Genomic DNA, 17674 nt, shown 5'->3' with positions numbered 1-17674 from the left:
AGGAGCTTCAGGGATTGAAGCCTGTTCCAGTTTCTAAATGACTGAGAAGCTCCTTTTCCTTTGGAAGTCGTATAAGAAAAGTAACACCTTTGTATTATAAGTGAAATTCTAGCCCATGTGAACTTTTGTTTTTTTTCTCAGGCCTTCAACTATATTTTTAAAGCAGCTTGCTTTTTTTTTTTTTTTTTTTAATGCTATTGTCTCCTGTCTTGTAACATCTTCAACATCTTCTCTTTTTGTAATATAGAACTTTCATCTTCGGGAACTGGGTCTTCATCATATGAAGGTTTATATATCTTGGTCTGTTACTGATTTTACTCCATTGCCCAAACTGCCTAAGAAAGCCCGTCATTTCTAATGTATAAACATATTTTAGAAGTTCTCTCAAAGACTTCACCATTGTAATTACAGACTATCAAACACAGCTTACTGTATAAAACAGTTTTGGCATTGGAACTGGTTGCTTCTGGTTGGCTGATGCTTCAAGCTGTGTTTTAGAGTTCAGCATGCGCTCGCTTCAATTATGAAGTGCTCTAACAGTGGATTGCAATTTTTAACTTACTTATGAGGTCAAAACTATGTTTGCAGCTGCTTAGCCCTGCAGTAGTAAATAACTGCAAAAAACAATTAGCACATGCTTTGCTTATAGTTAGCCATGTGTATAAAGTTTGAAAAATGAAATCTGATTCTGTGACTAGCTGGAGATATGGCTCTTTTTCACCACTTTGGAAGATTTCATATAAATATTTATGTAATGAAAAATAAATATAGTTGGAGTGCAGCTCAAAGGTAACAAACACATTCCTGCACCCAAATACTTTTTACTATTTTTCTTAAAGTAATACTAAGTTAAAGGCCAAAATAGCTTTTTGGAATTGCCTTCTGTAGTATGTGATCATCAGCCTTCTAAATGTTAGTCTTTGCTTTACCATGAAGTACAATCACAGAGAAGTTACACCACAATTAAAACAGTGAGATTAATTCTGCTAAATTCTAGATTTCTGTGGTATGGTGTGCATCTTTATTGTGGCTGTTCAGCTAGAGAAGTGATGACCTCTGCATTTAAATGAATGCAAATGTTGTGTTTCATTTCTGTGTGGAAAAGATGTTTTTCTATTAACATGTGAGCGTATTCACATTCATGAAAATCTAGTATTTGGAGTGGGGCAGAAGTTCTGTTTATTTTGTGCTTTTTTTTTACTGCACACAGAAGTATACAGTAAATATATACAATGAAAGAGGAGTTTAGGGACAAATAGTCAACAAATAATAAATATAGTTACTTTAAATTCATATTATATACTCAGATAATAAAGTGTTCTTAATTTACTAATAACTAATACCTAACTAATATCTAACATTTGTTCTGTTGAGTTTGAAAGTAATGATGACTTTTTTCTGTCTCTGAATGATAACTAACAAAGATATAATGGTGATGTTTGCTTATTAGTCAACACTGGAGAAACAGAAGTTGGCTTTTTACCAACATTTGGCCCCTGTTACTTAAATTTCTATGGAAGTCCAAGAGAATACACAGGATTCCCAGATCCATATGACGAATTAAACTTTGGAAAGGTCAGTTTCTTTATTGATTTTTTTTTTTTTTTTTTTTTTAATAAAAGGATTAAACTCGGGTGAAATCAATTTATTAACTCACTTTAAATTTTGTTTTTTCCATATTATACTCCCTTTGGTTTTTCTTTCTGATGGTAGCTTCTTATATTTTTTTAAAAATCATATTTTTGAAGGAGCAACAGAGGTTTTTAGTGCACTTGTATTTCTTACCTTACTTTGTTTCCCTAAGTATGCAATATTTTTCACTTCTGTATTTATAATTAATTCTAACTGCTTTTTTTTTTTCGTTTGTTCAAATATGTATATGCATGCCTATGCAGAAGTTTTAAAAACACTTCAGTGATGCCATAAGCATGTACAGGCAAAGAAAGATTGTTACTTCAAGAGAAAAATGTAAAACTGGATTAAATCTGTCATTCTGTTCTAGGGAGAAGGAGTTGCTTATAGAGGAAGAATTCTGGTTGAACTATCTACAGTGCTTGAAAGCAAACCTGTTAATAAAAAGTTAGATATGATTCCTAATGATGACATACTGGTTGTTGAAGTAAGTTCTTGTTTTATAGTCACTGCTGGTAATGGAGTTCTGCCTTGTATGCTTATTTCTGGAGTGTGATCTAATGTACTAAAATTGAAACTGTTGAGTTGAATCTTAGAATCAAGAGATGCTTATTTATAACACAGCTACAGAAATATCAGACCCAGGTGTATGTCCACCCTGCTATTGATGCTGAGTTGGGACCCTTCATGAGGGGTCTGGAGCAGAGTCCATCAGGGTTGGAGCCTTTGGCTGGAGCAGGGGATACTACACCCCGCCCTGCACCCCCAGCTGGGAGCTGACTCATCCAGCCCATGCCCTGCAGGCTTCTGGGCTTTATTGGTGACATAAATGATGGGATCAAGTGCACCCTCCTCAAGTTTGCTGATGACGCCAAGCAAAGTGATACAAATACAGTTGATACAATAGAAGGAAGGGCTGCCAATCTAATAGTGATAGAACAAGGGGGAGATCTAGGGTAGATATTAGCTGGAAATTCTTTACTTAGAGAGTGGTGAGGCGCTGGAGCAGGTTGCTGAGAAAATCCATGGATGTGTCCCATCCCGGGAGGTGTTCATGGCCAGGTTGGATGGAGCCCTGGGTAGCAACCCTGTCCAGGGGCAGTAGAGTGCAATAATTTTTACGGTCCCTTCCAACATTAGCCTTTCTATGATATTGTATCATTTTTATACTCTCAAATGCAGTAACTTATGACACACATCAGTTGTTTTGGTACATCCCAGAAATAAGCAAAAAAATTAAAATTATTGTTTCCATTGAGCAAATACTACTATTTTTTTTTAATTGTGGTTCATATCTTACAAGTATTTAAACAGAACTAAAAATGTTCTTCTTGTAGAAATACCAGCGCAGACGAAAGTTTTGCTTGGCTGCTGTGTTTCATTCTGCTACCATGCTGCAAGACACTGGTGAGCCTATCCAGTTTGAAGTTAGCATCGGTAACTATGGCAATAAGTTTGATACCACCTGTAAACCTTTGGCATCGACAACTCAGTACAGTCGTGCTGTTTTTGATGGTAAGGTTGCTGCTGATCTTGGGATAAGATCATGTGAAATTGTGCTTTGAAGGTGCAGGGTATTTATAGCTTTGGAATGACAGTTCTTACTCCACTAAAAATTACTGGAAAATGGACAGAAAATAATGCATGGTTCTTCATGGTCTTTGAAGAGTAGACTGAAAAGGCTGCAAAGGCTTGTATAGAAATTTTTGTAGAATTCAGTTTGGTCTCTGACTATATGCTAGGAAAACTAGTAGGAAAAATAAGTCACGGTGTTCTACAGGTATCTAAAAGCTAGGGATTAAGAAGGGAAAACACCGTCAGAACATTCTGCTTTCAAAGGTAGCAGAAACTTTTTTTAACTGAGGGTCTGCCGGCCTGAAAGAAAAGCTAGTAACCAATTTCACAGAAAAATATGTTTTGGCTATAAAATTAGTTTATTAAATGCAAACAGTAGGAGTTATTTTCTCTGTATATTAAAAGATCACAGAAAATTATTCTTTGAATACTTTATTTCAGAGAAATGCATTAATTCTCACAATGTTTTACATTATTAAATAATTGGTTAAAATAATGAATGTTAATGGATTATTTATTGAAAAAAATCCACTTGATTATGGTACAGTTTGAAGTCAAGTTTTACCATCCAACCGATGCTATAGACACTGAAAAATATAAATACTTTGATAAGTTGGGCTAGCTTGCATGTTCTTACTAAATGATAGTTTATAAATGATGTGAATAGAACAACTTGTACAGTGTACAGTATGTATCCCTGCCATGAGTTCTACATCTAACGTGTAGATGTCTCACACCAGGTAATTATTATTACTATCTGCCATGGGCAAACACAAAGCCAGTGGTAACACTGACTTCTTTTTGGGAGGACATAAGTCATAGATTAGACCCTGTGAATGTAATTCTGAACATGGTTGAAAGACTGGTAAGTTACTTAAGAGCTTTCTTTTTTGCTGGTCTGTCTGTTTTCTTGAATGTGTAATGAAAAGAAAGACATTTTGAGCAAATGACAGAACATAATTTTTCTCCTTTCCTGTTCGAAGTTAAATGTTGAACAGTGTGAGAAATGGCACTGATAATCAATGTGAAGTAATGTGAAGTAATAAATACAGTATGAAAGAACATATAAAAAGTCATGTTACATTGGAATCAAGATTGAATATCTTAGTCTTTTTTTGATTTGGGCTTTAAAATAAGATCAAAATAAAGTCTTGAAATTATATTGACTACAATACTGCAATTTAAGTTTCTAAGTGCAAATCCTTTTCTTTTAAATTCCTCAGCAATCCAACTTAACCAACTTAAAATCAGGAATGCAGGCTAAAATTTCTGAAAACAGATTAGCTGAGATGTGGTTGAAGCTGATTGACGAACTTACAGATGATATAAGGTAAAATAATGTTTTTATCTCTTGCCTTATCATTCTAGGTCTGCTTTTAATCTTCTTTGTTGCCTTTACTGAGTCAGAGAACAAATTCTAAAGACTATAAAACTCATTGCCCGTATGAACTGACTTGAAAACTGGAATTCCAGAAGTTTCTGAAAGTAGTAAAACATCACAGATATTGCCAGTCAGCCATCTAGGTGTATTATTCTCTGTTATGTCAATGGTAATGAAGCAGCATCTCTTTGGGGAGGGGGGGAATCTAAGGCAGAACTGCCTTGCAGATGTGAATGTTGTGAATCTCTGATGTCTTTCTACCACTTTATCTTGTTAAAGCTTTTTAAGATGTTTAGAGCATAAGGGCTGTAAAGATAAGATTTTTGAGTGATCCTTTAGTCAACATATCTGTAATGTAGTCAGAAAATGCAGTGGGAGTCATCACTTAAGATCTAGAAGGAAAACAAATTCTTAATAGCATGGAAAGAATTGTATGAGAAAGAGGAATTAACAGAAGGGGATGAGGAAGGGAAATGAAAGATGAGAGTAATTATTATTTGTTAGTGTAAATAACAGAAAATATTATAGAAGAACTAATTCATCAAGCTCTAGAACCAAAGTAGAAGTGAACAGAGGAAAAAGCAAACATGGTGAAGATCATTTTACATTAGCAAATAATTGTATGTTATATAACTTATCTCAAAATATAAACCTCCTATTGGACAGAAGGAAGCAGAGAAAGAACTGATGTGCTTTAGGAAAGCAAAACGTTAAGGGCAAGCTATTATCACCATGGAGCCATCTGGAGAGTATAGAAACTTTAAGCTTTGTGTTGGTGATTACAATCTATCATCTGACACATCTGCACTGCTATTCAAACTTGTTTTATTAAACGACAGTAGCACCTAGACATACCAACCACATTAGCTTTCTGTTGTTTATAGGATACAGAGCCCTCTGAAGTTTATTTTTAGGAAACTCACAAAAACTTTGTCAAAAGCAAATAAATACCTTGGACTGAATTCATAGAATAATTTTCTTTGCAGTGATAAAGTTTTAATGAATAGGAGTTTTCAGTGCACCATTTATAACTAAAATGTGATGACTTTGTGAAGTTTGGATATGGTACACTTGGACCAAGTGTAAGTACTTGTACCTGGACAGGCAGCATTTGCAATGAGATTAGTAGAAATAACTCTAGTGATAGGTGCAATAGTCAGTGGTAAGGTTTTGCAGAGTCAAAGTCCTTGGAAATGCATGGCTTATTAGTAAAGCTAGGTCAGAGAAGGGTCACTCTTTCCAAACTTTGCCGTGCATCTGAAATTTTCTATAAGTATCACATTAAAAAACTTCTAATGAACTCTACCGAAGGAATTTTTTTTATTATTTATTTATTTATTTTTCAAACCCACACCTCAGGAAAGCTTTCCTGGGCTTTATTGCAGTGCTGAAGTATTGCTTACGTCCATTAAATAGTTACTCTGCCCTACTCTGCCCTCTGGTGTCACAAAAGTTCTGTGTAACAGATTTCCTTTAGAGATTTTTTCATGTATTGTTGCCAGAGTTAGATAGCTGTCATAGTCACAGACATGAGCTGTACTTATATATTGAATTTCTGAGAATTTATGGCTTCGGTGAAGTAAGGGAACCTAAACTTGGTCTGAAGGTGCCAGTTTAATCTTTGAGGTATACATTCTGAGACAATAATTTTCTGATCTGCATATTTTAGAGAATAGATTTTGCTTGATTTGGTAAGCAGCAATTACATGATAGCACATGCCTCAAACTATTCTACATTGGTGCTTCTTACATAAGCACAGCATTTCTTCAACTTACTGTAAACACTTGGTCAGCTGGAAATGTCTGCAGAAATGAATGCTGTAGAACTATTCTGGTGATTTTCATTTACGGAAAGCGATAGCATTCAGTCTTTTGCAACTGTATGCATGTACTCCTTTAGTGTATGGCTAAATAAAATTCACCTAGGTTATTAACCATGATAATAATTCTGTTTTTCAGTAAACCATTTCCCCTCATAGAAGGCAAATCTAATATTACAGTCCTTGACACTCAGATAGAAAAGCTGCGCTTAAGGTCTCTCAAACAGATTGGAGAAGCAGCAACAAGGATGAGGAATGAAGCTACTGATGTGAAAACCACTTTGACAGAAATTGAGGATTGGTTGGATAAATTAATGCAACTGAGTGAAGAGGTTAGTACCAATATCAATGATTCAGTAAGTTTAAAAGTAGCCGTCTCACCCAAATTGGTATAATGTTCACTGCTGATCAAGCAATATCTGCTCTATTTAGAAAGGTAGTTTTAGATGCCATGAAAGTAAAACATGCCTCTCTTTAATTAGGATTTACTAAAATATATTATTCCAGCTTGTTACCCAATTTCACTGAGAATGTATTGTTGGAACATAACCTTGTAGAATTACAACAGGCTCTTTACCTCATCCAAGTGGCTGTGTTTTTTCCTTTATTTTATTCCAGATCTGCAAATCTGGAGGTTCAAGGACTACAGGGTGTATGTAGTACTTCTGCAGGTCATAAGCCATAGTAATTAACTCCTTGTGGAGATTTTTGAATTCTCAACAATGTCTTGAGTTTTTATCTGGATTATGCTCTTTCATAATTGGTTTTCATGACATTGTAGAAGTGTTTATTTTCTCTTTGTCACTTCTACTTTGAAATGTTTTAAAAAACATGACTTAATTTGGAAGACTTCAGCAGAAGTCTGGACAAAGCTGAAAAAAAAAAAAAGTGGGAGGCTGTTTTTGTCTTCTGCTAAGTCTTATGAGGATTTACTCTTAATGTGCAAGCATTGCAAGCATTTCAGTGTGTATTTGTCAATCCAAAGCTATAGCAACTGAGATCTGTCACTGTACAGTAAACGAATTGGGATACAGTGCATTTCTAGATAAAATTGCAAAAGATATAGGAACAAAATCTTTTTAACAACACATTATTTTCCAGCAATCTTTATTATATTTTTAATGATTATTTCACCACCATATACTTCATTACTTGTGAGGTGAATCAATTTCCTCTCTTTACCATAAATTCAAGGTTATTATTGATTCTTAACTGAAAACACAAATTAGATTTATGTTGCTGTTGCCTAAGCATTGGGTCAATTTATGTTTCTGTTATCTAAGCATTAGATTCATTTGACCTTCTATTAATTACCAACTTCAACTTTCTTTGCCCTGCAAATAATCCACAGCCACAAAACAGTATGCCTGATGTAATCATATGGATGATCCGAGGGGAGAAAAGACTGGCTTATGCTCGTGTTCCTGCACACCAAGTGCTGTATTCCACCACAAGCCCTGAATCATCTGGTAAATACTGTGGAAAAACACAAACAATCTTCTTAAAGGTATTTTTTTTCCTCAAAATCCTTAAACTTTAAATCCTTAAACTTTCTTTTATGTGCATGACTCTCCTGACAAGAAACACTAACGTCCACGTGAGCTTTAAATTATTGTCATAATTAAGAACACATTACTGGATTAAACTAGAGAGAGGATATACAGGAGCAGGGATTATACAAATGTTCTCTGTGTTTGGTTTTTACATGCCTAGGGCAGGCACCATTTAAAGAATGTCTCCTTCCTGAACTATTTTATTAGCTCTTTCTGAGGAAATGCCATGCAGGAAGAGATAAATCGTGTATTATTACTCATTTAACTATGTTATGTTTAGATAGTACTGAAAGCTAAAACACCTATATAACATAACAAAGAATAACCTTATTTATGTGTGTGTCAGTACCCACAGGACAAGACGAAAGATGTCAAAATGCCTGTGGAGTTGCGAGTTAACATTTGGCTTGGGCTCAGTGCAGTTGAAAAGAAGTTCAATAGCTTTGCAGAGGGAACGTTCAGTGTTTTTGCAGAAATGGTATGTCCATCATCGCTTCCTTACATTAAACTTGGATGTGAACCTTATGAATTCTATGCAGTTTGAGCTCTTCTGTAATTGTTTTGCATGCCTGGCAGAAAAGGAGAGTATTATTTATTATACTGAAATAAGTGCTGAAACAAGTAGACCACATTGAAGGCAATTTAATAATCAATTCCATTGTGCCTACCAGATGAACTTCAGCAAAACAGAATCTGAACTGGCTAATCAGATGAAAATCTGGATTATTCCAGTGATTTCAAGACACTTGTTTTAGATTTTTATCATTGTAATTAAGATTGAGTTCTAGAACATAATGTTTTGGTATACTAATATATATTTTAATTGGTTCTTCACTTTTTACAAATGATGCATGGATACAAGTGGTTTTTGCTTAATAATGGCTCTTTTGTAGGAGCAGGAAAAATTGCCAAAAACTAACTGCTACAGGAAAAACTGGCCAAAACCAGTAGATTTCATTGACAAAGGACTATATTGTAACATGTGAATGGTATAAGCAAAAAAAATTTGAAAGAAAAATACTTCTAGTAGTCCCACAGCATATAATAGAGATTCTTCATGATAATGATAAGCTGTAAGCACCTTATCTCTAATTTGCATGCCTAAAGGTGCGTGTAATCCACTATATCAGTTGAGGAAATGGCATTTTTACAGAGGCTAGTGTCATCATTGCACCTGAAATACTGAATGCCTGAAATACTAAATGTAGTGCTATATTAAGTAGCTTAAAATAGGCAGTTGATTTTTCAAAGCTATTATTTGTTTAGTGTAGAAGTTTATGAGGATATGGAATATCTGTTGCTCTTCATAAAGCAATCCAACAATTTTATAGCAGTAAGAACAGAACATTATAAACTAGGATAATCCCATTAACAGCAAGGGAAATACAGTATATAATCTGTGCTGACATCAGAATTGTTTCCTGATTAGCTTCCGTAAGACTAATTATTTTCAGTTTTATGTGTTACAAAATAAAAGTATAAATAGGAGATGGAAAATGGAAAAGAATGAGAGGATTGTGCATTTAGGGAATGGAAGAAACTCTTGTTCAAACGATGCAAAGGTATTTTATTTAACAAACCTTTAACTTGGTGGGAGCTTGGCTGTAGAATAAAGTGTCAATTAATAGCAGAATCATTGCTTACATTTATAAGACAGCACAGAAGAAAAAGAAATTAATGATGGTAGTGGAAGGCATGGGAAGGAGGTATTTAATTTCAAATAAAGTGACTAGTAGAATGCTTCAATTATAACTATTAAATAAACCTTTTTTTTTTTTTTCCTCCTGAAATCTTTTCCTTGTTCCTGAAGTACTGTTTTATTCTTTCTTCTCAAACAGTATGAAAATCAGGCTCTTCTTTTTGGAAAGTGGGGTACCTCAGGTCTTGTTGGTCGCCACAAGTTTTCTGATGTCACAGGAAAAATCAAACTGAAGAGAGAGTATTTTCTACCCCCAAAAGGCTGGGAGTGGGAAGGAGAATGGATGGTTGACCCTGAAAGAAGGTAAGATACTTCTAATTTTATTCAAGCAGGAATAAAGGAATTTATAATAATTATTCTTCTGAGCGTGGAGGAAGATATCCTGTCTCTGTTTTCTTTGCTGAGAATAGTCAGAGCTTTTTAATAACTCTAAAAATACTATTGCCTTTTGTTGTTCACATACACTGGATTATTATTTTTTGTTTATTTCACTGTATGTTGAGAAGGTCTGTGGACCCTCATGAAACAACTGTTACATGTTATTTGTCAGAGTGACTCAAGGCAGGGGATATTATCAGAGGCTAGGGCTGTGCTGTCATATGATTCTTCTTCCCTTGACAGCTCCAGTTCATGAGGTCTCCATCTTTCCCCAGCTCCACCAGGTTCAGTCTTGCTGTGTCAGAGGCTGTCAATTGCTAAGTTGTCCCAGCTCAGCCATTTGTGTTGTCACACTTAAAATGGGACTGGGTAAATGAACTGCTCAAAAAACAAAAGCCAGCATAAAAATAAAAAGGTGTGGGGGGTGTGTGTGTTTTATGGTGTGTTGTTTTTGTTGTTTTGGTGTGGTTTTTTTTTTTTTTTTAATGAAAGATTCACTCAATCTTTAATTCTTTTGTTCTTGTGAGAAATACACAGGATGTTCCTATAGAATCACTGCAGGATAATATGTGCTATTTCATCCATTTTGAAGTCATGCATGTTTGTAGGTATAAATGGATGGATTTATTTCCATATTATTTCAATGAATAGTTTGAGATGAAGAAAAGCAATGACATGGAGATGCTTTCTCAGATAACAGGAGAGAAATCTCCAGTTAAAATGCACATTTGTTTATGCCTCATACCTGATCATATTGGAAAATAGTCTTGTGGCTCTACTTGACCAGCAGGTGGCACTTAAGAACATATTTCAGTGCTTTCTGACTCACAATAACAAATGGAAATAGAAGCTATTTTCTCTAATTTGATGTTCTTTTATTTATTTTGCTTTCGAGTTAGAAACTTATCAAATGGTTACTCAGTTTGTAAATAACAGAACAGGGATAAAATCAACAATATTCTCAAATTTTAGTGTATAGCTAGTTATATAAAAGTTAGAAATACATACAGCTATCACGTGGTCTGTTTTTTCTCTCTGTTTAGATGTATGATGTGTTTTTTTTCCAAGAGAAGTTCTCAAAGCAGCTGAATAATAATGGCAGTTGAAACAACTCCTGCTAGTCACACATGAGTAATTTAGCACTTATTTCTACTTCTAGAGGAGGTGCTGCAATGTTAGGAAGATGTTCTAGGAGAATAAAGTTCTTGTACTTGTGAGCTGTGTTGAAAATTGAACTTTACAGAGACCAGTAATCCAGAACTACAGCATGTACATTGCTTCTATGTATTCTCTGGGGCCTACTTAAGTAATTTTGGCTTAATACTGTGTTTGCTTTGGATTTGCAGTTTGTTGACTGAAGCTGATGCTGGTCATACCGAGTTTACCGATGAAGTGTATGAGAATGAGAGCCGCTATCCTGGGGGAGAATGGAAAGCTGCTGAAGAGAGTTTCACAGATGTGGTGAGATGTATTAATCAGTACTTTTCACTGTAAAAAGATGAGAGTTTCAGAGAAAAAGTTCCAAGATTTGCTACACAGTGTATTTTATCTACTAATACATGGAACTGCTCTGTTTTCCCTATATAAAAGAATGGAGAAAAAGCTCCACCGCCACGTGAGTTCACATGTCCTGTTGGATGGATGTGGGAAGATGATGCTTGGAAGTCAGACTTAAATCGAGCAGTAGATGAGCATGGTAAGATTTACTGTTTATATGCTATCTAATAAATGTATCTGTGTCTACCAGACAACAAATCATAGAATCCAAGAAGCTGTATGTTGGTCTCGAGTGCAGCAGGTATTTTTGATCCAAAAGCTTTAAAAAATTAAGAAAATAAGAAGTGTCATGTGAACAATAATCTGCTAACATGAAAGGTTCCACGTACAACCCACATAAAGCTGGGTTGTATGAACAGTATGCTTAGAAATAGAACCTGTCCTTGTTTGAAATACATTTCCAAAACTTTTTTCCTACATCCAGTGTTAGTGAAATCCAATGATTAGGATTTGGCCTGTAAGATGTAGATCAGTACTGTCAATTGTTTTAAAGAAGACGGACGCTTAGGTTGAGACATCAAGCACCTATAATTCTACCTTAGAGTATGTGGCAAAGCCAGGGTCGAGTTTGTCTGGTATTTCAGGTGGAAGCCTTCAGCCAGGGAAAGAGTCAACAAGCAAAACTCGAAAAATGAGCTGGCAATGTGCACTTGCAGCCAAGAAGGCCAACTATATCCTGGGCTGCATCAAGAAAAGCTTCACCAGCAGATTGAGGCAGAATCTCTGCTCTTGTGAGACCCTACCTGAAGTACTGTGTCCAGTTCTGGAGCCCCCCTATACAAGAAAGACATCGAGCTGTCAGACTGGGTCTAGAGAAGGGCCACAGAGATTATCAGAGGGCTGGAACACCTCCTTTTCAAGGACAGGATGAGAGACTTGGGGCTCTTCAGCTCAGAGGAGAGAAGGCTCTGGGGGGGGACCTTGTAGCATCCTTCCAGTAACTAAAGGGGGCCTATAGGAACACTGGGGAGGGACTCTTTGTAAGGGCAGTGACAAGACAAGGGGAAATGGCTTTAAATTGAGAGTAGATTTAGCCTAGCTATAAGGAAGAAATTACTTACTGTGAGGGTGGTGAGGCACTGGAACAGGTTGCCCAGAGAGGTTGTGGATGCCCTCACTGGTGTTCAAGGCCAGGCTAGATGGAGCTTTGAGCAAGCTGGTTTAGAGGGAGGTGTCCCTTCCTATAGCAGGAGTTGAAACTAGATGATCTTAAAGCTCCCTTCCAACTGCTCTGTGATTCTCTGAAGGCTAAGAGGTGAAATAGGAGGTCTAGGAATCAGGCAAGGGAAGGAATCTGTTTGTCCTAGCAGGAGATGACACAAGGGTGTTAAGAATTTCTATATTGTTGAAAACAAAATGATTGCTTTCATATTCATATGAATATGTGCAGGTGGTGTGCAAAACTGATCAGAATGTAAACACTACGAAACAAATTAGTTACTAGCCAGTTCCAAAACGAAGATGATTTCAGGGTCTTTCTGTGACAAGTGTAACACTGCTAAACAGAATGTTTTCAAGTACTACAAATCAGGAAAATCCTAACCAAGCAGAGCCATTGTTTATAGTTGCTACAACTCTAACGTGCTTGTCACTTTTACAAAATGAAAATTACTACCATCTTAGAACTTGTGATGAAAACAACCACATAAACCAATAAATTGGATTCTACAGAAATAAGAAAAAGCAGTCAGTCCTTCATAGCAGAGTATCTAAGGGGTATTTAATAGTATGGAAAGCAAATAGGTAATAAAAGCAAAAGGGAAGCCTGTAGAAGACTGAAGTCAAGAAGATTTGCTAAGTGGTCATGAATTTCAGTTCATTTTAAAACAGTTAAAAATTCTCACAGTTACTGCTTTAAACATAAGTTAAATAAATAGCGATTTTAACAGGAAAAAGGAGATCTTATTTATTGTATAGTACCCATAAGTATCTTAACTGGAACGTCTGCTAGGATTCTGCAGTAACATTTTATTAGGAGTTCAATCTAGGTAAAAGACAGAGTCCTAAATACCTGACAACTGAATTCTAACATGTAGATCCAAAATACAGAAACTTCTTCCTGTGCATCAGCACCTTGTAGTAATGAATTTCATCCTAATGTCTAATATAAGCCTACCTCCTTTTAGTTGAAAATCATTACCCCTTATCCTACCACTGCACTCCCTGGTAGCCCCCCTTCAAGTAATGGAAGGCCACTTTAAAGTCTCTTTGCAGAACAACTTCAGTTCTCTCATCCTGTCTTCATAGGACATATCAAATAGTTTCATGTGACTAAATCTTCATTCTTTGTAGTCACAATAAAAAAATAAATTCTCATGTTATTCTTATTTGTGTCTTGCATGTGTTTCTAGAAATATGCCAACTATTCAATTCTGTTTTAGGATGGGAATATGGAATTACTATTCCTCCAGACACTAAACCAAAGTCATGGGTTGCTGCAGAGAAAATGTATCATACACACCGACGAAGAAGACTGGTGCGGAAGCGTAGGAGGGATTCAGCTCAGGCAGTAACAACGGGAAGGGTGAGCAGAAGAGGGCTGTAATTACAGACTGTACTTGCACATCACAACAGTGCCTACAAAAGCAATTGCAGATTTTTTTTTCATGACACTTACACAATATTGTGGATAACAGAGATTTACATCTCCTAGGGAATGTCATCGTATGAAGATCAGGAAGGATGGGAATATGCTTCCTTGATTGGTTGGAAATTTCACTGGAAACAACGCAGTTCTGACACTTTCCGTCGAAGACGATGGAGACGAAAGATGGCTCCCTCAGAGACACATGGTGCTGCAGCTATCTTTAAACTTGAAGGTGCTTTGGTAAGGGACACAGTATCAAAAAAAAAGTCCTTAGGAGGTGAATCAATTAATTTTTAGTCTCTGAATCATTAAATTGATGTGTAACTGAGGAACTAATACAGTTTATATTGTTTAGTCTGAAGGGGACCATTGAAGTAAGTACCTAAGTTCTTAAATAACATGCTTGTTGATTCTTCAAATTATTATTGTATAATGAGATCTAGATCAAAAGGCAAAATTACTTTTGTAAGTCATCTTTTCACTTTACTTACAGAAGGCTTATCTGCAATGAAGTGGAAAGATGACTTACAAAAGATTTTAATGTGCATAATTTAGATGTGTCAGCATCGGTACCAGAAGCAAAAGAAACTGAAATAGCTACCCTTGATGAATATTTGCAAGTATAAATAACCAAGCACGAGAAAAAAAAGAAAACAGCTAAGTATCTGAAAGGTCAGAATATTGTAGGTCACAGTTTATCAAAATTTAATTACTTGTCAAGTTTTCAGGTTAACACAGCTTCATAGGTAAGCTCTGTTTATCAAGATACAAATTTGAGCCCATAATAGTAACACGCAGTCTTGTAAGGAAACTACTTTGTTTTTCTAAGCTGATTATTCAGACTATAGCATTAATGTTTCTTTTTTTTTTCTTTCTTTGTTTCCTTTCCCCCCCCCGCCCCACCCCCACCAAATATCAGTCCATGATTCACCACTTAGTTTGATGCCACAGAGTTGAAAACTGACTTTCTCATTTGACTGTATTTCCTGCACTATTGCTAAAATAAATCCTTAGAGCATTTCTCTGCAACAGGGCAATGCAGAAGAACTCTGCTGCACTAAGAGCTGAGGTAGCTAATGTATCTCCAGCAGTAAGACATTCTGGCAATGAGATGAAACGACTGGATTGATTTCTGCACACCTTCAGTGGCAAGATGACATGAGCTTTGTATGAACTAAACATCTTTTAATGTCCATTTACTTAAGAAATTAAGTTATACTTTTTCCTGGAAATGAGGCTGAAACCTGTATGTTCTGCATATCAGATTGTTTCTGCAGTTGTAACTATGCAGTGATGTTTTTTCTTCACAAAATTTTAGGGAGCAGACACTAGTACCGATGATGGAGAAGGGAAGGGTTCAGACAAAACCAAGGACTCAGCCACAAAGGTGTTTGGTGCCAATACACCACTTGTTTCCTGCTACTTTGACAGTAGGTTCCTAGCAATTCCTTTCTTACAAATTGTCTGTTTCTCTTTGGTAGCAAACAGAATTGTAATTCTTTGTGTTTTTCATCTAGACTTAAAACCTCCTGTGATAATTATCCGTCTGATTCTTGATTGAAGCCTATTTATCCTACTAAGTGAAAAATACTGTTGGTCATTTCAATATTATAGTCTACAGTTCATATTAGTTTATATTCTAATATTTTTAAAGAATGAAGTAATTTAATATGGATAAAGTAATCTCATTTTGTTTGATATCAGACATTTGTAAAATGGACAAAGTTCCTAAGCTATTTTTTACAAAAGCAGAATTCTAGGCCTTATTGAAAGGCATCTTTAGCATTAAGGTCCATTCATGAGAATGCAGGAAGCTAAACCAGCAGAGATTATGTATGTACAGTTAATTTTCTGCTGGTTTGGTTCACTTAACCAACTCACTGCTAGGTCAGACAAATGCCTGACCCAGTATAAGCAGTAAGACCATACAGGTGAGTTGAGAACTATTACTTTGCCAGCCTTGACTGAATTAAAATGCCTTGAAGTTACCATAGTAGGATTCACAAAGATGGGAACACTGAGGTGTGAGTGCTAAAAGGAATAGAGCCCAATTCAGTGCCCCTCTTAAGACTCAGTATCCTTCTTGAAGATCTGTGACTAGATAATTTGCCTTTATTTGAAACCTACATAACTCCTATCTCCCTTCTGGGAATAAGTGCCCCAATCTTTCAGAAGCTGAGGAAGTAATCTTGCTGTTTCTTTCAAGTAACGACCACAATAGGAGGAAAATAGCTCCTTTTCCTGCCAGAGTTCAGAGGTTTCAACTCATTGTGGTTATGAGTGGCTTTTTTTTTTTTTTTTTTTTTTTTTTTTTTTAAACAAGGTCTGGAAGTGATAGAGCTGACATCTTCAAAGAAAATGTGTAGTAACTTAGCCATATGTTGCCCTGGGTCAGGGTTTCCATCACATCCTACTTTTCAGCTACTCCATCATGTTTCCGCAGATTCTTTTTTTTTTTTTTTTTTTTTAAATATATTTTAGCCACAGAAAAGAGGATGCAATTGAAATTATTATGTAGAGGTAGTTGAAAGGTCTCTCCTAGGCCTTTACAAGTTCCATAGTGAATAATTTAAGTTTTAGAATACCCAGTTATTGATTCTGTTTGGAAGAGCTAGATTATCACACTGTTTTAAAAAATAATAATAATAGAAGGATTTTTAGATGATAATGCACTGAAGAAGCCCAAATAGAATTAGCATTCTTTTTTATTTTCATTTCTACTTTAAGTTAATTTGTCCTTGTGTTGGAACAAATTTTTGCAGGTTCTACTGCAAGTATGCAGAAAAGTTAATATAGTGCTTGTGCTTTTGTCAAGAAAATGTTTTAAGCATCCATATAGACTGAAAATAGCTTCATTGTAGGAAAGATGTTTGTGCAATCCATTTGAACTTTTTTTTTCCCCTTTTGATACAGGGGTGTATACTTACCACCTTCGCTGTTATGTATACCAGGCAAGAAATCTCATGGCTTTAGACAAAGACAGCTTTTCAGGTATGGAAAAATCCTACTTGTAGTGTGGAAAAGTAGGCTTACAATGAACTAGGAATCTGAATTACCTACAGAGGATCTTAAATCTGTAAGTTCTGTGTGTAGGTCCCAGTCACTGAAACTATGCCAGGAAGGAAGCCTCGGCTTCATTGTGTATGATCCAGGTTTTGTTAGTACAGCTAAAAAATAAGTGCTCTGAACATGCACTTTCTGCTGTCAATGGAATTCTCAGTGGGGAATGGGAATTGGTCTGGTCAGGTCACTTTCCTATGACCGGTTGTTTCCCTATGCCTTAGCTTCTCTTAACCATACATGCGTACTAATAATAATAACAATACATGCAGTTCTTAAGATGTCTTACAGAAAACCTGCATAAAAGTGGGGATGAGGAAAGCTGGATGGTTGTTATGTGAGCAACTTCCTGCCAGTGTTCAATATTTTATATTAATTAATTTCTGGGATATGAACTTGTAGAAAGCTACACTGAGTTTTACTAAGAGGCAG

At 35.8% G+C, this 17674-nt stretch overlaps 1 protein-coding gene across 7 annotated transcripts in view; it reads left to right on the top strand.

Moving 5' to 3' along the window:
* Positions 1-17674, top strand: part of MYOF (myoferlin) — a 66246-nt gene that overhangs the window by 31883 nt on the left and 16689 nt on the right. For 5 of the 7 annotated variants that reach the window (XM_042818083.1, XM_042818082.1, XM_042818080.1 and 2 more), the window contains 16 exons: positions 248-286; positions 1451-1575; positions 2003-2119; positions 2970-3147; positions 3948-4072; positions 4431-4537; positions 6548-6740; positions 7760-7915; positions 8308-8439; positions 9800-9963; positions 11385-11499; positions 11629-11734; positions 13977-14119; positions 14249-14422; positions 15501-15612; positions 17096-17173. In XM_042818083.1, the coding sequence (XP_042674017.1) occupies positions 248-286; positions 1451-1575; positions 2003-2119; positions 2970-3147; positions 3948-4072; positions 4431-4537; positions 6548-6740; positions 7760-7915; positions 8308-8439; positions 9800-9963; positions 11385-11499; positions 11629-11734; positions 13977-14119; positions 14249-14422; positions 15501-15612; positions 17096-17173 (2064 nt within the window). The remainder of the gene's footprint in view (positions 1-247; positions 287-1450; positions 1576-2002; positions 2120-2969; positions 3148-3947; positions 4073-4430; positions 4538-6547; positions 6741-7759; positions 7916-8307; positions 8440-9799; positions 9964-11384; positions 11500-11628; positions 11735-13976; positions 14120-14248; positions 14423-15500; positions 15613-17095; positions 17174-17674) is intronic. The other 2 variants (XM_042818084.1, XM_042818081.1) reach the window with 1 other exon arrangement.

Source organism: Centrocercus urophasianus, unplaced genomic scaffold (assembly GCF_019232065.1).
Source record: "Centrocercus urophasianus isolate 14NV4802_14NV808 unplaced genomic scaffold, USGS_Curo_1.0 seq_17, whole genome shotgun sequence".
In the NCBI taxonomy this organism is placed as follows: domain Eukaryota; kingdom Metazoa; phylum Chordata; class Aves; order Galliformes; family Phasianidae; genus Centrocercus; species Centrocercus urophasianus.
The sequence above is the reverse complement of the archived record's forward strand: the minus strand, read 5'-3'. Positions and strand labels throughout refer to the sequence as shown.